General features: G+C 35.5%; 1 protein-coding gene across 3 annotated transcripts in view; it reads right to left on the bottom strand.

The window, feature by feature from the left end:
- LOC148615459 (uncharacterized) overlaps positions 1–22,145 on the bottom strand; it is a 95,703-nt gene that overhangs the window by 36,808 nt on the left and 36,750 nt on the right. For all 3 annotated transcript variants that reach the window (XM_088590354.1, XM_088590355.1, XM_088590356.1), the window contains exons 9-31: positions 21,911–22,131; positions 20,520–21,406; positions 20,043–20,228; positions 19,430–19,669; positions 18,811–19,053; positions 17,943–18,101; positions 17,426–17,633; positions 16,070–16,179; positions 14,035–14,200; positions 11,963–13,777; positions 11,695–11,789; positions 10,993–11,085; positions 9,672–9,751; positions 8,784–8,877; positions 7,925–8,172; positions 7,634–7,727; positions 6,357–6,530; positions 5,852–6,037; positions 4,344–4,520; positions 3,681–3,860; positions 2,515–2,595; positions 2,136–2,308; positions 880–1,068 (exon numbers count right to left, since the gene is read on the bottom strand). In XM_088590354.1, the coding sequence (XP_088446480.1) occupies positions 880–1,068; positions 2,136–2,308; positions 2,515–2,595; positions 3,681–3,860; positions 4,344–4,520; positions 5,852–6,037; positions 6,357–6,530; positions 7,634–7,727; positions 7,925–8,172; positions 8,784–8,877; positions 9,672–9,751; positions 10,993–11,085; positions 11,695–11,789; positions 11,963–13,777; positions 14,035–14,200; positions 16,070–16,179; positions 17,426–17,633; positions 17,943–18,101; positions 18,811–19,053; positions 19,430–19,669; positions 20,043–20,228; positions 20,520–21,406; positions 21,911–22,131 (6,099 nt within the window). The remainder of the gene's footprint in view (positions 1–879; positions 1,069–2,135; positions 2,309–2,514; positions 2,596–3,680; positions 3,861–4,343; positions 4,521–5,851; positions 6,038–6,356; positions 6,531–7,633; positions 7,728–7,924; positions 8,173–8,783; positions 8,878–9,671; positions 9,752–10,992; positions 11,086–11,694; positions 11,790–11,962; positions 13,778–14,034; positions 14,201–16,069; positions 16,180–17,425; positions 17,634–17,942; positions 18,102–18,810; positions 19,054–19,429; positions 19,670–20,042; positions 20,229–20,519; positions 21,407–21,910; positions 22,132–22,145) is intronic.

Raw genomic sequence — 22,145 nt, 5'->3', positions numbered from 1 at the left:
GTTATATCAGCTTACCTGACATAAGCAGTTATAACAGCTAACCTGACACAAGCAGATTATAACAGCTGAACTGACACAAGCAGATTCTAACAGACAATTTGAACAGCTAACCTGACAAACCCAGATTCTAACAGCTTGCCTGACACAAGCAGATTATAACAGCTGAATTAACAGAAGCATATTCTAACAGCTTACCTGACACAAGCAGTTATAACAGTTGAACTGATACAAGCAGATTATAACAGCTTACCTGACATAAGCAGATTATAACAGCTAAACTGACACAAGCAGATTATAATGGACAGTTTAAGCAGCTTACCAGACATAAGCAGATTATAACAGCTGAACTGACACAAGCAGATTCTGACAGACAATTTGAACAGCTCACCTGACAAAGCCAGATTCTAACAGCTTACCTGATACAAGCAGTTATAGCACCTGAACTGACACAAGCAGATTCTAACAGCTTGCCTGACACAGGCAGATTCTAACAGACAATTTAAACAGCTTACCTGACACAAGCAGTTATATCAGCTTACCTGACACAGGAAGATTCTAACAGCTTACCTGACACAAGCATTTATAACAGCTTACCTGACACAAGCAGATTATAACAGCTTACCTGTCACAAGCAGTTATAACAGCTTACCTGACACAAGTAGATTATAACAGCTTACCTGACATAAACAGATTCTAACAGACTATTTGAACAGCTTACCTGACAAACTGACAAAGCCAGATTCTGACAGCTTGTCTGACACAAGCAGATTATAACAGCTGAATTGACACAAGTAGATTCTAACAGCTTACCTGATATAGGCAGATTATAACAGCTTACCTGACACAAACAGATTATAACAGACAATTTGAACAGCTTACCTGACACAGGCAGATTTTACACATATCTCCACCAGGAGGTACAAATTTCTGATTGTTTCTGAACATTCTTCTCATGAAGAAACATCCATCACATGTAGGACAACACTGACCGGGAGGTGTGTCAGGATGTTTACAGGAAGTAGGGGAACAAGTGTTCTTGTTCTTTTGCTCACATGTCAAATGTCCTCTCTAAAAGTAATGAAAGAACTAGAGAAAAAAATTATAAATCATACAAATTGTACCTATAAATTCGCAATTTAAGTTAACAAAACATAATTTAATTTATTAGTTAACACTAAAACACAATTTAAGTTAATAAAACAAAATGTGAGTTAAAGAATGCAATTTACATTAACAAAGTAACAATTACTTACATTCTAAGAACAAGTAAAAGTGTATATTGTATTTGATTGATGGTATAACAAGCCCTCTGAGAGTATTGCAAAACAATACACAGTACCCTACCTGCTGTTTATATCATTGACCCAAATACTACCTTTGATCATCAAGTATAAATGACAAACTGAAGAAATCACCTTGATTTGAAACTTTGGAAAAATCAGCAATACAGAATGAAATGTAAACTTGATCTGTAACTCATCAAGGTAGACTCACATACCATAAATCAGCTCAACATCTGCAAGCGTTTAGAAAAAAAGTGCGGAAAAATTTTAAAATTTGGTTAATTCAAGGGCCATAACTCAGACAAAAATCAGCAAAGCAGAACGAAACTGAAACTTGATCTGTAACTCATAAGGGTAGACTCACATACCACAAATCAGCTCAATCTCTACAAAAGTTTAGAAATAAAGTGAAGAAAACTTAAATTTCGGTAAATTTTTCAAAGTTCAAGGGCCATAACTCTGACAAAAATTAGCGGAGGAGACCAAACGTAAAATTGATCTGTAACTCATAATGATAGACGCATATAAAATTTCAGAAAATTCAAGGGCCATAACTTTGACAAAAATCAGCAAAGTGGAAACGAAACCTAAAGTTGATCTGTAACTCATCAAGGTTGACTCACATAAAAAAAATCAGTTTAATATCTGCAAGTCTTATAAAAAAAAAAGGTGGAAAACTTCAAATTTTTTCCTGACTGACAGACAGACCGATGGAGTGCAAATCTAAAGTCCCCTTCAGCTAAAACCATGGGGACAAACAAGCATAACATAATAGGCCTGGATCTCTCCTACCTATATTACACAGACAAGACACACAAGGCCTGTTGGAAGGGATGGATCTCTCTAACCTACCTTACACAGACAAGACACACAAGGCCTGTTGGGAGGGGTGAACTGTTCTAGATTTTGATATGTTCGTCCCCCAAATATGCATTCAGCACATGTTGGGCAACAGTCTCCAGGCTGGACTGTAGGGTGCTTACAACGAGGTGGTGAGCACTGAGGTCTCTGACAGTTTACTTGGCCTGAAAATGTACAATTTAACTAAATTATATCAATTTAGAGAACTTCATTAATTCATGATAATAAAATTCCTTTCAAAATTATTAGATGTGTTTGTTAAAAGCAGAAATATAAACAAATGTAACACATTTTTTAAAACAAAATATTTATCACTTCTGAATATTATTTGAAGCAAGATATATAAGGAAATATTCCTGTAAAATTTTACCTTCCAAGCAAGTACATCTTGTACACTGGTCAGCTGATATTGTATCACCATGGCGATAATTTCTACCTTCATAAATACAACCTACAAGAAACAAGATCCATACAAGTCAATACCTGCGCCACTCTCATATATTTGTCAGCACACAAATATCTTAAACGTATATAAGCATAAATTATAAGCAAGTTAACTGGCAACAAATTCAACATCCTAAAAACGAGGGAAAACATTTCATAAATTTCTCCATAATATGTGGTGCACATCTTCAGTATATATATAAACATTGTGCAAAGTTTCCGTTAATTTTTGAGTTACAGATCATACAAAGTAGGTACCCTCTAAGCTTGACAGACAGACATATGATTTTGAGAAACTGCTTGACCTACTTTCACCGGTAAAAAATTAATATGATTGGGGTAATAATACTTGAATTATTCTAAATGTGTACTGTTTTTTTATGTGTTTCTCACTTTAATTTGTAAACTTCTTTAATAATCATAACTGATCATTTGTCAAACACAATATATGCTCCTGTGTATGGCGTGTTCACATCATAACTCATACGTTATGCCAGAGCTTGCTGAAACTACGCAGACTTTTTGTATCGCGCTAGAACTTTAACAAATAGGCTTCTGGAACAGAGTTATTTTTGCTACAAGATTGAAGTCATCACTACAGAAGTTTTATGGCCGTTATCATACTCACCAACTTGTGGATCATTATTGTGTATCCATCAGCACCATGAAAACTGATTTATTCAACAGGTCATAGTTTTCCTTTCCCTTGTTTGTCTACCCTGGACTTGACTTTTTATGAGCAACTCAGCGGGTGTTTCTAGAAAAGCAGAGGACGCTTACCCTACCAGTGCACCTGGTCCATGCTCCCAGTTTTTAGTGGAGTCGGAGTTGCTCATTTACTTTTGTTACTTTGTATGTATGATTTTAGTTACTTTATGTTCATTGTTGTGTATGTCTGTTTTCCATGTCTGGTCTTTGTCCCTGGATTACATTCTTTTGATTACCGCTATAACCTTGGTTCCCTTGATTACTCTAAAACAATATTTAACAGAAATTTCCCTAAAACCATAATTCCTGGTAAGAAACGATATTATAAACTGTAGTCATGTATCTTCTATACAGCCTATTGGTCAATGGAATAACAAGTCTTACCTTTACAAATAGGACAACATGCCCCTGATTGAGTCTCTGTCACTCGGCATGACAATAATGGACATATTCCTGTTCTCTCACATTTTACGTTGCCACGATTACAGGTACACTGGCGACATCTATCTCCAGGCTGAGTAAAGGTCTGTCCATCATGGTATACTCTTCCATTGTAAAGACAATCTGAATTTAAAAGACCATCATAATATATTTTCTGTAAATTATATTTTCAACACCTAGAGGATATGCTAATCACTTTATTAGAACTTGTACAATCCCTACAACACAGCCTGCTCTTCTGTAGACCATGAGTACATGACTCACTTGTACCATCCCTACAACACTGCCCCCTCCTCTGTAGACCATGAGTACATGACTCACTTGTACCATCCCTACAACACAGCCTGCTCTTCTGTAGACCATGAGTACATGACTCACTTGTACAATCCCTACAACACAGCCTGCTCTTCTGTAGGCCATGAGTACATGACTCACTTGTACAATCCCTACAACACAGCCTGCTCTCCTGTAGACCATGAGTACATGACTCACTTGTACAATCCCTACAACACAGCCTGCTCTCCTGTAGACCATGAGTACATGACTCACTTGTACAATCCCTACAACACTGTCCCCTCCTCTGTAGACCATGGGTACATGACTTACTTGTACAATCCTTACAACACTGCCCCCTCCTCTGTAGACCATGAGTACAAGATGTTGGACAGATCTGTTTGTTTCTACAGGACACCAGACCACTAGAACATGTACAAACTTTACAGGGATCACTGGTAGATGGCCATTTATCCCCTTCCTGATATTCAACACCACCATCTACACATGCTGCAAATCAAAATATTTCATCAATCTTTCAATGAAAAATGTAGCAACTAATCTACTGAAATATGTCTGATGTATTAATAAACATTGTGTTTTTCACTATCAAATTTAGGAACAGAAATAATGATTGCTGGCATGCTGAAATAATTTTGAATTGAACAGAAGACCAAGACAGTAATATAGTATTAATGTACAGCCTTTTCCATACTGGCCCTGTAACATGCCCGAGGTATTAATAATGGCCAAGGATGACTGTAATGGACCGCGGCAATGCTGAGGGCCATTACAGCCATCCGAGGCCATTATTAATATCAATGGCATGTTACAGGGCCAATATGGAAAAGGCCATACATTAATACTATATTACTGTCTTGGACTTCTGTTCAATTCAAAATTATTTCATAATAATTAATTGAATTATTAGGTCACTCTTAATTAAAGTTGTCACTTATTTTGTATGAACGCCATTTTGATTTAGTTCCTAATGGCCCTGTATTGATGCCCTGTTTTGAAATTCATAATGCATGGCTGTGATTTCATGATGACCGGCTGTAGGAATTTCCAGTTCGTAATGACCAGTTGTCGAAATTTTCAGTTCATAAAGGATGGGCATTTCTATACATATTGTAGTAAGTTGGTTAATAATATATGTTAATAAATAAGTAATTTCATATATGCCCTGTTATAGGTTTGAGGTCTGTCTTATTGGTCAAGGCAGTTGTATTGGTCCTGAGGCATCCCCGAGGGCCAATACAGCTGTCGAGGCCAATATGATTGACCGAAACCTATAACAGGGCCAATATGAAATTACATATTTATTGATAATTTTATTAACCAACTAAACTAGATGATTTGTAGAACAGTTGTTTTCATGTTTTACCAAAAAATATAAAGGTTTATTTGCATTATTCAGTCTGAAATATCCACTTTGTATAAAATGGAAGATTTTTTTTGTGTTTCTGCAGCTTTTAGTTCTGGTGATCAAAGTTCATTAAATCCAATTCTAACAAAAAATGGCGGTGTCAAACGACCGGAAGTTATGATGCCGTATTGGCATTTGATCCATATTTGATCCATATTAGCCCTCTTTTTTCATATTGGCCCCGCATAGATGCCTGGTTTGAATTCATATCAATTGGACAGTTTTTGACGTATTTTGAGTAGTTGGTTAATAATAAAGGGTTATTGCATGAAGATTCAGGAATATTGTTCCCAGTATACATTGCTCAGCTTGCAAGTTAAAGGACTTTTTATTATCACTAATTAGAAGCTATATTTGCCTTGAACACTAATAAATTTACTGATAGTTATATAAGTTAACTACATTCACAAACCTGGACACTCAAAGTCACAACAGTTGCCTCCCTTTCTAACTGGATTTCTGCATGGGTAAGCAGATAGTGAACAATGGATGGGAATACACCTGACAATAGCATTCCGACAGGAACAGTTCAAACAAGGATCATAACTGGCAACAAATGTTGCTCCATGTACATATGTCTTCATGTCATATTCACAAGCTGAAAAACATGGAATTGTTGCTTTCTGAAAGCATTAAGGTTGCCAAGACTATCAAAACAATATTATTTATTTATATTCTACATGGACATCACAAAAATAAAGTAGTTTTTTTACATTCTTTGTGCACAGATGTATCTTGAATTCATTCTTACCCAGTTTCAAGTTGATGTGACATTAAAATATTATCTGTTCATTATCTGAGGTCAAGAACAGTAATTTGCACTTTTGTTTTTTGTCCTTGTATCTTTTTAGTTTTTTTAAACTATGTCAATCTAGAAATGTTTCCCTTCAGTGTGTAAATAAATTTGGAGTTAATACCACTATCACAAACAGGACAACATCCTCCTGGCTGAAAGACTGGATTACTACAGGAAACGGAAGGACAATCTTTCTTGGCACAGTCCATGTTTCCATGGTTACAGGTACATGTAGTACATTTATCTGGGTTATATGTCTCTCCATCTTTAATCACCTTTCCTTCAAATAAACATGCTGAAACAAGAACAATAATCTCATAAGAATAACCAAATGTGTAGACATGGCAAATTCAAAATTAAGAAGTGCTATAAAGATGTGAACCTATTTTTAAATGACCATCCTGAATTCAGATAGTTTTAACATGCAACCGTTAATCTGGTGCTATTTAACTACATCCAACTGTTAATCTGGTGCTATTTAACTACGATTCACAACATATTTGATCGACAAAATATTTGCCCAGTGTGGTAGACACATAATTTGAACCAAAGATTGACATTCCAATGGGAACAAATTGTGCTCCTCTACTCGCTGACCTATTCCTTCACTCTTATGAGGCTGGCTTTACAGCTGACCTGATCCAAAGGATTTTATACATTGGATCTACCCCAAAGAACTTGAAATAAAGGATACTAGAGGCACTGTGATGTCAGCCTCATTTCTTGACCTACAATTAGAGATTAATGGTAAAGGAAAACTATTGACAAAACTATACCACAATCACAATTACTTTTCATTCCATAATGTCAACTTTCCTATTATCTGTGGCAATACCTCTTCAGCAACTGCATATCGAGTTTTCATATCATAACTCATACATTATGCCAGAGCTTGCCTTATTGCAGACTTTTTGTACCTTGCTAGACTTCTCACAATTAGGCTTCTGAAACAGGGTTATGTTGCTAGAAGATTGAAGTCATCAGTACATAATTTTTACAGTCATTATCATGAATTCTTGGATCAGTACAGTGTATCCATCTGCACCATGAGCACCAATTTATTCAAAGTGTCATAGTTTTCCTTTCCTCTTTTGTCTACTCCTGAACTGACTTTTTATGAGCAACTCAGTTCCCAGTTTTCAGTGAAGTCCAAGTTGCTAATTTGCTTTTGTTCTTTTGTACAAATTATTTTGGTTATTTTATGTTCTTTGTTATGTGTGTCTGTTTTCCCCATCTGATTGTTGTCCGTGGATTACACTCTTTTGATTTCTGCTAGAATCTTGGTTTCCTTGATTACTTTTTCACAAATTAGAGAATCTTTTATGATCAATGTAAATTACATTCATTTATAGGGCAACATCCACCAGATGGTCATTCCCCTGGTGGTATGATACTTACATTCACAGACAGGACAACATTCCCCTGGTGGTATATGAGGATTAGAACAATCTGGATAACCACATCTGATGGTATGGCACTGTTCTTGTCCATTCTGTAAACAAAAGAGAAATGTTCAATATGGTAAAAAACATTCAACATGTATTAACAGTTTTATCTATTGTTATTTCTCATATGATTTTATCATTAGAATCATTTTACCTGTACATGTAAACATTTTATCGCTTCACTATTAATTTTAATGTGGCTTTTTTATTCAAAGGTAAGTATGGTAAACCAAATTAAACATACAACACAGCTACAGTGCTGGCATGGACTATCTCTCCATCTTGTTCCATTGGCACGGTTACCACAATCCATACATGTAGGACAACATTTCCCCTCTAAAGTTATTGGAGTTCTACATCGGCCAATATCAGGACATGGCTTTCTCTGGCATGTTACTTCACCTTGATCACACATACACTTCTGACAACGATCGTTCCTTTGTACAAATGTACTTCCTGTTATGTAAATTCTTCCGTCATAAAAACAACCTCCTAGGAATAAAAATGTTTTTTTTTAAATCTATGAATCAAGAGTACAGATTTCTTGCATAAAACTTTGAGTAAATGTAAATCTTTTAACAGAGGTAAATTAGAAGTATTTAGGTTGCTATTTACCTACCAGGTGAAAATAGGACAATACCCATTTTGCTAAAAAAAAAGTCTACAGAAATTAGTCTACATGCAAAATTTCATGAACAGTTTTTACAATCAGTGTTATTGTAGCATATGAACTTCTTAATAATAACTTGCTTTCAAGTATTCCAATGAGAAGGTTAAGAGTTTGATAATGATCCAAGACCAGTAAACCTTACCTTCACAAGTAGGACAACATTGTCCAGAACTCCTTTGGGGTACCACCTACACCAGGGAGGGTCACACACTTACCTTCACAAGTAGGACAATATTGTCCAGAACTCCTTTGGGGTACCACCAACACCAGGGAGGGTCACACACTTACCTTCACAAGTAGGACAATATTGTCCAGGACTCTGTATAGGGTACCTACATCTGGGAGAGTCACACACTTACCTTCACAAGTAGAACAGTATTCTCCAGAACTCTGTATAGGGTACTACCAACACCAGGGAGGGTCACATACTTACCTTCACAAGTAGGACAACATTGTCCAGGACTCTGTATAGGGTATCGACATCTGGGAGAGTCACATACTTTCTTTGCACATGTAATCATACTGTTCTGTAATAGTGAATACATGATTATGAATTATAAAATATTGTAGTTCAATGAATGGTTCACCCTATGCCTGATTCTTACAGACTGACACTTAATACATTAAAAACTGGAAAGAAAATCTTGGTTTCAAGTTAAACAGAGTTTGCAGGAAAACTAAAAAGGGAGACACAGTACAAATCAAACTGCTGAAATGGTAACTAAAATATGGAATCATTTTATCCTGAGAAATCAATTACAGAATTGTGAAGGAATGAAAAGATTGAGTAAGAAACAGACAGATATGGAGTATGCAGTATTATTATATAGATAGCAGTGTTTTATCAAATAAATTTTGATAATTTACACTGAAATAAATTTGGTAATATCACTCTCTGACTTTCTCCCGCCAAAACGTCACAACATTGATATCAATCTGCCAATCCATGTTGAAAATATCAATATACACACCGTATTATGAAAAAAATCTATAAAATAAATAGGATAATTAATTGGTTATCATGAATAACCAAAATATGACCACTTCTGTCAAGAACACTTGAGGATTTAATTAGTGCGCGGATCAAGTTCCACACCCTCTCATTAAATTTAGGCACTCTTCAACACTCGTGATAATACTTTGGTTATTCACTCTTTCAAATTAATTATCCCATCAATATAAAACCCTTGAAGATTTCATTACTGTGGAAAACATTCCTGGTTCTATTTTCATCCTAATTCACCACAATTTTTATATTTAACTTCACAAAATTAAAATCGAATTCATAAATGTAAAATCACACAATAAATTTGATAGTTACCAGACATTGACATGTTTGACAAGGAGATGTTCTCCATGAAGATCCTTCTATATGATCTACACCTTGATCATCTACACAGCCTGTAAATAAACAAATTCTCAATGACCCCTATTTTAAAATAAATATTTACATTATAGTGACCCAACATTTCTTTTTTGTGACTGAAGTGACCATTCATATCAGCTTAAATAAGATAAAATCATCCAGGTAAATTAAGTTCTTAATGGAGATCAATTTTTATATTCAAATATTTTTTTATAGATCAGTGATTTATCAAATGTTCCATTTCTAAAAATATCTTGATAATTCACAGTACCCTTTTTAATTTTTTTTTTTCAAAATGATATTGGTTCAGGATAAATCTTATTATATCTTACCCTTTAATTTAATTTCTGTCAAAATTCTCAATTCAAGATACTGTTTGTTTATGAAAGTTCAATTAAACAGTGTACATACTAGCTGTAAAACAATTTATTATAAAAGCAGCAATGATTTATCGAATGTCCCTGGTGTAAAAACTTTCAATAATACACAGTGGAATACATTTGGTAATTTCACTCTTGAACTTTCTCCTTCCAAAAGAATCACAATAATAATATCAATACATTGATCACAAAATTTTTCATTTTTAATTGTGAAATACAGCAACAAATTATGGAGAGAATCTATATAATAATTGGTACAATCAACTTGTTATGGTGAGTTGGGACAATCAACTGGTCATGGTGAGTTGGGACAATCAACTGGTCATGGTGAGTTGGAACAATCAACTGGTTGTTGTGAGTTGGGACAATCAACTGGTTATGGTGAGTTGGTACAATCAACTGGTCATGGTGAATTGGGACAATCAACTGGTCATGTTGAGTTGGTACAATCAACTGGTCATGGTGAATTGGGACAATCAACTGGTCATGTTGAGTTGGTACAATCAACTGGTCATGGTGAATTGGGACAATCAACTGGTCATGGTGAGTTGGAACAATCAACTGTACATAGTGAGTTGGAACAATCAACTGGTTATGGTGAGTTGGTACAATCAACTCGTCATGGTGAGTTGGAACAATCAACTGTACATAGTGAGTTGGAACAATCAACTGGTTATGGTGAGTTGGGACAATCAACTGGTTGTTGTGAGTTGGGACAATCAACTGGTTATTGTGAGTAACCAAATTATAATTACTCATGCCAAGAATGCTGGAAGATTTAACTTGTCTGTGGAACATGTTCTGCAAACACATTAAATCTAGCCATTCTTTAACACTCATGATCACATTTTGATTATTCACACTTTTTAAATAATTATCTTTTTATATATACTCACCACTGCACTGTACAGTATTACCAGTCTGTACATTGTACCACTCCAATGAACAACTTCCACATGTATTTATTCTACATACAGCATCAGGAATTCCTGTAGCATAAAATAAAATTTATTACATCATTCACTGTATTTATTTCTAGGATATCTGGATTTATTAAATATAAATTCCTTACCATTAAATTTCATTTTCACCAAAAAAATTCTTGCCTAAATATTTGTCTTTACCATAAACAATCAAAAGTGCCACATATGATAACATGACTGTAATATTCACCACTCAGTGTAATGACATGCTTGAGAAAGACTTAGAGACTGTAACATTGTCCACTCAGTGTAATGATATGCTTTAGGAAGACTTTGAGACTGTAACATTTGTCACTTAATGTTACGACATGCTTTAGGAAGACTTAGAGATTGAAACATTCACCACTTAGTGTAATGACTTGATTTAGGAAAACTTAGAGACTGTGACATTCACCACTCAGTGTAATGACATGCTTTAGGAAGACTTAGAGATTGTAACATTTGCCACATAGTGTAATGATATGCTTTAGAAAGACTTCCAGACTGTAACATTCACCAAAAAAGTGTAGTGATTAACACATTGAAGACTAACAGACTAATATTTGCCACATACCGTAATGACTTTCCATAGGAAGGCTAACAGACTGTTACATTGACTATTAAGTGTCCACTTACCTGGACATTGTCTTCTTTGACATATGTTCTCAGCACATGTCACTGGGTATCTACCTAATGGACACTTAGAAAAGTAGTAGGTGATAAAACATAACCTGAAAGTAGATATTTCCTTCATTAACATGGAATACTGTTTGTGTGGCATTATATATATAATTTTATGTAGTAAATGACTTATTAGATTATTGTTTCTGGAAAAAATAAACTTAATTGAATAAATTCAATGTAAATACAAAGGGAAACAATACCATTAACTAGTTACATATACCTTTTATCTGGTTCTATAGGTAACCAGAGTCTCTCATCAGTTACACTCGATTCTCTTGGCATATAGTTCAAGTCGACCTGATGTCTCCTTGCTTGTTCTTCTTGTAACTTCTCTATCAGGACAACCTGGTCTCCTCTACGTAACCAGTTAGTAGTATACCTCCATGATGGATAGGTGGTAACAGCTGGACAAATACGAACTATTACTCGTATGGTGGCATCATCTTTTTTATCAAGTTCCACTTCAGCCCATCGTTTGATGATTACATACATAGGACCTATGTAATAGTTGTTACAACCTTTGAAGTCAAAACCTTTTGAATTAAAGCCAAACATATCATATCCCTCACGATTAAATCCATACACATTGTAACCATAGCGATTGAAGCCTGCAGAGTCAAACAAACGTTTGTAACCATCAATTGTCCAAGTACCATTCCTGTTGAATCCAAAAGGTGTCATACCATTCATATCAAAACCATATCTATCAAAGCCCCACTTGTCTAAACCACTAGCATCAAAACCATCCAAATTGTACATGTCAATGTAAAATCCAAACCTATCAAAGCCATTTCTATCGAACCCTTGTCTGTTATAACCTTCCTTATCATAACCATCCACACTAAAAATACCCCGGGTGTCCATGTTTCCTGACCTATCATATCCTCTGATGTCATAGCCATCTTTGTCATAACCCTCACGATCGTATCCATGGCGATCATAGCCATATTGATCATAACCATAGACAGGAATTCTAACATTGCACAGTAAACCTTCTGTCAGTGGAACATACTGAACACACATCTGTTCCTCTGATTCCAGAACATCATCTGGTGAGGCATGGAATGGGGACATTGGTGAATATCTCAATTGGCTGGGGTAGGATAAATATCCATCAGCATGCTTCTTCTGCCAGCTGTCCCATATTTTGTCTATGAAAGCTATATGAGACAAGAAAACAGGATCAAATGGTGCTAAATCTGACCCCATGTGACCTCCAACCCAAGAATGGAACAACTGAGATGCAACTTCCATGTGTAATCTGAAGTTTGTGTATGAAGGGTCATTCAGAGCTAATTGTAAATTAACAGCATCAGGAAGATTTATATTCTTACTAAACTGTCTCCTTAGACAAGGGATCCAATAGGCAGAGTTATGTCCCTTGAACGGATGAGATGGTATACATCCAGTTGTATCATCACCATTCCCTCCAAAATATTTGTTAGACCAAACAATAGATTTATCAGGACTACCAGCATCTATTGTCCAGTCATAATATGGTATTGTGATATCACAATCATACCGCTGTATTTCTCTCTCTACATATCGCAGGAAGTACCTATGCCAAGGTAAAAAGGCATCACTTCCAACAGCTTGTGGTTTATGATCTGCATACATTCTAGCAATGTTAAACCATCGTGAAGGGCATCCTGTTTCCATAGCCAGTCTTCTGATATTATTTTGATACTTTCTAAGGTCAAAGTCAGATAGTTCTCTTATTTCCTTCCTTTTGCTTAAAGTCTGGCATGAACATCTCAATACTCCTTTACTATCACAAACACATTCCTGACATCCTAAATTGACTTTTGACCCAATTTTATATGTACTGTTTCCATAGCTACATCCACATGACTCACCACAATCAACATCTTCACATTTTCGACCTTGGCTGAAGGTCACAACTAGATGGCTCTTCTTTAATTCTATTGACTGACACTGACTTAAGGTCAAAGATCTACACTTATGATTGTAACCATGTGATAGTCCAAATATATCATATCCCCTCCTATTGTTACCATGGCAATTATATCCAGCCCTGAAAACAAATAACACAACTGTTAAAACAACAAAATAAAATAACTTGAACAGGGACTTAGTCATATATATACAAAAAGACACGAAAGTAAAAAGTCAACATTAATACATGCATGCCTACTCTCTTACATGTATAGTTAAATACATTGTACTTTTTAAAAAATTCTCATACTTATTATGTATAAGTTTAAACAATTGATTGGCCATTGTTATGTTGGTTAGATAAATGGAGCTTATTATTTTATTAGTAAATATTACCTGTTGAAGCCTTCTACATTATAACCATCATTGCCATATTCTACATTGCCATCATATTCTCCATGTCTATTATAGCCTAACACATCATATCCACTAGTATCAAACCCAGCTCTGTCATATCCCTGTCTGTCCTGTCCATGTCTATTATAGCCATCTCTATCAAAACCTGAAAATCAGATATCAGAAAAAAATTGTTTAAACTGAACCTAAATGTAGGTACCTGAAATTTAAGTAGACATCAATAGATTTTCAACATATAATTGAACCTCCCACTGGGATCGTCACATCCCTCGAAAGGAAGTTAAACTCTCTCAGGAGATCAAACTGCATTGAAACATTTTTCATTTTCATTCAGAATATTACAGTAAAAACATATGGTGCAACTGAAAAACATTAATAGTTTCAAGGAGTGCAGCATGATACAACAGCAGTTTTCGCTTTGCCTGAAAGTTTGGGCAAATGTGGACACAATATTAGTTTTTGACACACTTAAACATAGGGACTTACAATTCATCATGGACATAACAACTGGTTTGGACACAACATAGCACAAAATTTAAAATTAAATTAAAACTTTTCAAAATCAGACAAAAAATTTAAAAGTCAATTTACTGGGGTGTGACCCCTGAACTTGAAAACAGTAAGAGATACCTAGTCTGATTGACAAATGCAGGCAGGGAATTTCATACGGAATGCAATAATTTAGAAATCAGACCAAAAATTAAAAATTTAATATGTCAGGATGTGGCTCCTTTGATCCTATATAACTCGAAAACTGTAGGAGATATCTGAAATCTGATTTCAGAGGTCCAGGCAAGGACTTTCATAATGAATTCAATAAAAAAAATTCGGACCAAAAATAAACAGGATATTGTCTAAACATCTGGAAAATGTATTTTTCTTACCCCCTTTTTGGCCCTTAGTTTCTAAAACATTCTAGTTTTTATCCAAAAATCAATTCAACTCTGATCATTGTGGTATAGATAATTGTGAAACAATACCATAGATTTAGGTTACAGACCACCAATTCAACCAATGAGCATTTGGAACGTACGCAAAAATAGTCCTACGCAGAAATTACCCCTGTTCCTCATAGTGCTGTGAAAAAAGTTCTCATCTTATTTAAAAAATTTAAACAGTTTCTGAAAGGAAAAACATTTCTGTACATTTTATAGGTGCATTTTGCTTCTTGTGATGTGAAGCCTAATCTCCATAATGATTTTTAAATGTACCCCTATCTTGTGAAAACACTGGGATTTCCCATGCTATTTATAGACCCTTCACTTCCGGTGACCAGTACTGCACTGCAAGTCTGCTAACCCCACATGCCATTCTGAGGATTGTGAGCTGACATATGTAGAGTCATGCTGATATATAGTCATCTGCAGGTTAAAGTTAAGGTAAAGTCCAGAGAAGCCATTGAATATTGTGAAATTAGCATAGAAGCCTATGGGAAGTGGAATTAGTGGTTTTTAGCCTAGACATTCCTATACTTTTACTGGAGTTTAATAGTTCAGCTCTATGAAATGCTTGTTTAAGGCCGCTCATGCCCCTTATTTCTAAGTGGTTGGGGCTATAGCACCCAAAATCTATACCAATCTTCCTTTTGTGGTTTGAAACCCTGTTAAATTTTTTTCAAAGATCAACCAACTAATAGTCAAGTAATCGCAAGAAAACCAAGTGTCTATAATTGACAACAACACGGACCACAGAGCCAGCGCCATACCAATATACAGCAATTTGTTTGGGGGTCATATAAAAAATATTATGATTTAAAAGCCTCTAGTTCTGAGGTCTAAATTCCTGACAAAAATTTCAATATTTCCACTCATGAGTTTCAAGGTTTATAAAAATACTCATTATGAATATAGAATTATATAAGAATCAAACTGTGGATTCAATTTAACATTACCAATGATTATTAATTATCCCTTGAATGGAAATTTAAATTAAATCAATAAATATAAAAATTAGTTGAAGAGAAAAAAAATTAGCAAGTAATATTATATAGGTAGAATACAATTATACAGAGTACCTTGTCTGTCAAAACCATTTCGGTTATAAATCTGGTTCCCTGTCCACAGACTGTTATTGTAAGTTCTATTCTCTTTCCTTTTGTTGACACCACCCAATGTAAATCCATATCTACAGTGAAAATATAAACATATAATGGCTTTAACTTACCTTTACATTTATATCATAAACAAATGTTCATATCATTAATACAAAGCTTACATTAAATACACATATAATTTGATTTAAGGCTTTGAGGAACAACTATTTGTACTCAAATAATAGTTTTGTTGTGCTGTTACTGGTGATGTCAACCAACTTGAAAATGCAAGACTTCATAGAACAACTCTCGGTGCCTACCTTTAAAGATCTAGAATTCATAGAACAGCTCTCAGTGCCTACCTTTAAAGATCTAACAATCACTTCCTAATTAAATGTCATTTCTGACAAAATGATTTAAAGCCATTCATGATTTGGACCCCCTACCTGACGCTTGTCTTGGTAATAATAAATATATATCTTCCTAAATGTAAAGAAGAGATGTGAAACTCTAAATAAATCCAATACTGAGACTACAAATAAGCAAACAGTGGAGATATTAACAAGAAAGAGTGGAGATATAAACCAGAAATGTTGGAGATTTTACCAAAAATAAACACAAAAAAAACAGGAGATATTACCAAAAAAACAGAGGAGACATTACCCAGAAATAGGGGAGATATTACCCACAAATATTGGAGATATTACAAAGAAACAGTGGATATATTACACAGAAACACTGGAGAAATAAACCAGAAATAGTGGAGATATAACCTAGAAGCCATGGAGATGTAACTCAGAAAGAGTGGTGACACTACCTAAAACAGTGGAGATATAACCCAGAAAGAGTGAAGAAACTACCTAAAACAGTGGAGATATAAATCAGAAAGAGTGGAGATATAACCCAGAAAGAGTGGGGATACTACCTTAAACAGTGGAGATATAACCCAGAAACAGTAGATATACTACCCAGAAACAGAAGAGATTTAAACCTTAAACAGTGGATATACTACCAAGAAGCAGTGGAGATATTAACCAGAAACAGTGGAGATATAACCCAGAAACAGTGGATACATTATCCAGAAACAGTGGTTATATCACCCAGAAACAGTGGATATTTTTCCCAGAAACAGTGGAGATACTAGCCAAAAACAGTGGATATATTATCCAGAAACACTGGAGATATAACCCAGAAACACTGGAGGTATAACCCAGAAACAGTGGGAATATAACCCAGAAATAGTAGAGATATTGCCAATGATCAGTGGAGATATTACCCAGATACCCAGAAACAAGATGATAGAAGTTAAGGTAATACTTATTAAATCAATTATAGTACCTGTCATAGCCCTTTTCATCATAGCCAGCAATCCTGTTTCTGAATATAGGATATCTATAACAACAGGCTCCTTCCATACAACGTGACTGACAAGAGTCATAATCAGGAAAGTTGTTAGAGTTACCATTACATCCTGTAAAGATGAATTCTTCACATCGCTGAGTTCTGTAGTTGTAATACCATCTTGATAACCTCTGGGTGCAGGTACCTAAAAACAATGAAGTACCAACTGCAACTGAGCACAATTAAATATCAAACAAACCTGAAGCACAAAAATAAACTGATCATGCCTGTAACACAATGAAATATAAACTATACCTGTAGCACAATAAAATACCAACTGTACCTAGAGCACACTAATATACCAATCATACCAGTAGCACAATAATATACCAATTGTACTTGTGGCATAACTGAATATTAACCTTACCTGAAGCACAATTTAATTTTGACACTAGGAGAGCAAAGTTCCTCAATCATTGAAGAAAATAGAGAGACTATGTTACAATGTATTTACCATGACTGACTGATAGGGTACAGACTTCCACAGCTTTGTGTTGACATCTAGGTCCATCATACCCAGGTGGACATCTACATGTAACCAGGTGAGGCTCGTTGGTCCATATAGAGGCTGTACAGATGCCACCATTTAAACAAGGACTGGGTTGACAAAAATCTGTATGGGAAAAAAATAACTTGATATACATTAATATCATTTTACAGCAAGATATTATATTGCCAGTTCAAACAAAAGCTGTGAGCAATGTGGCCCTACACAAAACTTTAAAATTTTAGTAACTAGGAACTTTACCTTCGACATAGCTTCTGATCTTAAGTTTATAGGATATTTAGTCTCGACCTGTTCACATTTAGTTTGAATCAATTTGACAAATTTAAGTGGTGGAACCAAATTTTTCCTATAAAAATCCATAGGTGACCCTCCTCTCATCTAGATACCAAACGACTTTACATTCCCTACAAAGGTCTACCCTACACACAGCCCTGGGCAGACCTCACATTAAGAAGGCCTATATATATCTTCCCTACAGTTGGCCTTCCTCCAAGTATGAAACCACAAGGCCCTACCCTCCCTACAGACTTTACCCTACATACAATCTCTAGGTAGGCCTGACACCAAAAAAAACCTACCTCTATCACCCCTACAGTTGACCTTCCTCCCACCTAGATACCACACAGCCCTACGCACCCTACACAGGTCTATCCTACATACAATCTCTAGACGGACTTGACACCAAGCAGTATCTACCCCTATCATCCCTACAGTTGACCTTTCTTCCATCTAGATACCACACAGTCCTACACTCCCTACACAGGTCTATCCTACAAACAATCTCTAGGCAGACCTGACACCAAGCAGTACCTACCCCTATCATCCCTACAGTTGACCTTTTTTCCATCTCGATACCACACAGCCCTACATTCTCTACAAAGGTCTATCCTACATACAGCCTCTGGGTAGGCCTGACACACAGCTGATTGACATGGGTTAACAGTACACCTGGCCAACCTATCACAGGTACAAATAGACAAGAATGATGAGGTATCAAAACAGAACCTAGAGGATGGCAGGATCAAAGGTGAATCCGGAGTCTTTACTGGTACCATATCTGAAAAATAACAGGTCTTTAATGACCATACACAAAGATATATCTCTGTAAAGAATCACCTTTCAATATTACTTTATCAATTTTCAGAATATCATCTAAGGCCTTTCATTGTATAAAAATAACACTATGTTAATAATTATGTCTTTGATGAAATAAATAAATTTGTCTATAATTCTGTATCACTAGAAAAACAGGATTGATTTCATACAAATGATATTTTCCATGTCTTGTCTTTGTCCCTGGATTACATTCTTTTGATTACTGCTATAACCTTGGTTCCCTTGATTACTCTTTCCCCCATCCAAAAGTGACTTGCCAAAGTAGGCGTGACTGTGTTAAGTTGAGGACACAGTATGGTAGAGCAAAAAGGACTTACTTGTGACATCTTTAATCTGTCCCATCCAGAAATGACTTGCCCAGGCAGGTGTAACTGTGTTAAGTTGAGGACACAGTCTGGGAAGAGAGGATAGGAATCTTTTATCCTGTGAAGACAATATCTCCCAGATTCTATACGATTGTATTGGAGCAAATGGACCATTAAACAAATAGTTACAGTTGTACACATCATAACCTCTGGCTGTAAATCCATACTGGTCATATCCTTCCCTTGTAAACCCTGAAATAGTTAGAAATGTGATTCTCACTGAAAATGACTTCTTGTTCATTAGGCTACATTGCACTGTCATACTAAGAGATACAAATTAAAGGGTCTAAGACTCAGAAAATTGTGGAAATGCACCCTTATCAATTATATTGGGTTTTGTTAGGGGAAACTGGTTGTCATGAAAAAGCTTTTAACCAGGAAAATAAATCTGAATTGCCTAACAGGTTTTCAACTATTAACAGCACACTTTACTGCAGGTTTTGAACTCAGTATGCTCCTATAAATGTCTTCCTTATTGATATATCAGATACTTTAATTAAAATTATTATTTTGTCATTAACAATGGTGTCTGAATTTAAAGGAATTTTAGGGTGTATCTAATTACCTAGTCTGTTTAGACAGAATTGATTATACCCAGCATCACTATAGCGACCAGATGTGTCAGGATTACCACTGACATCATATCCATTTCTGTTGTATCCATATGTAGAATAGCCCTTGACATCATAACCATAGCGATCAAATCCTTCTTTATTAAACCCTTGAAGGTTGTAACCATCTCTATTATAACCTGTGTAAAACAGAAGATTAAAATACCATAATTATTTGCTTCACTTTAAAATTATGCTGTTAAATAGAAATTTACTTAGAAAAGTATCTTCATTTACAAGTGTTAATATACCAAACATAAAGCAGTGTAAATAACTAATTGTTGATATATTGATTAAAACTGCTTTTCAATTTTTGAGCTATAATTTTTTTTTTTTGAAACATGTACTGATTTTATCACATTACCAGTAAAACCGAACCTCTCCCAAGATTTCATTATTTCCCAGTTTATAACGACTAAACCATTTCTTACCTGATCTGTGATAACCATTCTGTGTGAACCCATGTCTATCCAATCCATCAGCACCATACAACGTTTTATATCTGCTCCCTACTTCTGCTGGAATATCACCTCTATCACCATCACCACCTACAGAATGTACTGTCCTGTTACAGGGATGACCCCTAGAGGTCAAGGCATAGGTCGCACAAACTTCATTCTCGGAATCAAGGACACTGCTAGGTGGAATGTTGAATGGAATCATGGGTATATTTCCAAAAGTTGGAGGAAATTTAAATTTATTGTTTCCACGTTGCTGCCAGTCCCAGTACAGTTTATCAATGAAGGCATGTATGGCTATGAAAACTGGGTCATAAGCAGCAGTACTAGTTGCCATGTCTCCTCCAATATATTGATGGAGATAACTAACATACGATTCTAATGATAAGCTCATCTCAGTATAGTCATCACTGCTTAGAGCAAGGGCAAGTTCTATCATGGTAGGCAGCTGGATGTTTGGATTTAATCTTCTACGTATACATGGCTGCCAGCTTTGACCAAATGGATGGTCATAAACACAACCTTCTCTTCCCTGTCCATCACCACCAAACATGTTTGGCTGCCAGATAATTGCATCAGTAAAACTTCCAACATCCGTAGTGAAATCAAAGTAAGGGAGAAAAACTGTACAGTCCACTTCCTGTAATCTCTGTTCCAGCTGCCTCAGGTAGTATCTATGCCACGGCAGGAAGAAAGCACTACCGTGTGAGAACATTCCATGGTGTATGTACATGTCTCTCATTTTATCCCAGACATTGCCTGGCCCTGTAGATTTAACTTTCTGGATGGCTATTTGTAGAGAAATCAGTTCATCATGTGTCATGTCTCTTATCTCCCTTCTGATTGTTGGCCTTTCACAGCTACAGTGTAAAATAATAGTTATATTGAAAATAATTAAAATTACAGGTAACAAATAGATCTCTTATGATAACAGTTGTCAATTTTGTTTAAAATTGCAAATATTGCAATTGCATAAGTCTGAAAAATCAAAAAACCTGTACACTGTGCAAGGCAAAGCCAAAAAATTATACCTTAATTAACCTAATCACTGTAAATTTTGAAATATTTAAAAAATGCTTGGGTTCACATAGAAGTTATGGAACATTTTCAAAACCTTCCAAAAACAGGTTTAATGAAAACAACATATTTTTATATCTATTTTAAAGCAAATGGTACAAGATGTCATGTTCACATGACAATTTAATTAGTTTCTAAACGATTTAAGAAAATGCATACCTAATGAATTTTCTATAATATGTTTCAGCTGGAACATTTTCCATACAAATCACTAATTCTTTTAAGTGTGAATACTGCATGCATTTTGTCACACCCGTGCGAATACAACAATAAATCATGTATCTTACCTACAACTCCACTGTATGTCTGCTTCACATGTACATCTCTGTTGACATGCTTGCCTTACTTCCCCTGGCTGATATACTCTGTCGCCATAGTTACAGCCATTATGTGGCTCTGTACATCCAGCTTCAGCACAGATCTGTCCAGGGAAGAATCCAATAACCTCACTTGTATAGCCAACCTGAGTTTTCCTGTGTATGCCCTTACATTCTCCCAAGCTGTATACCTGTTAAAAGAGTA

Source organism: Perna viridis, chromosome 6 (assembly GCF_037379345.1).
Source record: "Perna viridis isolate PV_CMFRI_1.1 ecotype Kerala chromosome 6, ASM3737934v1, whole genome shotgun sequence".
In the NCBI taxonomy this organism is placed as follows: domain Eukaryota; kingdom Metazoa; phylum Mollusca; class Bivalvia; order Mytilida; family Mytilidae; genus Perna; species Perna viridis.
The sequence above is the reverse complement of the archived record's forward strand: the minus strand, read 5'-3'. Positions and strand labels throughout refer to the sequence as shown.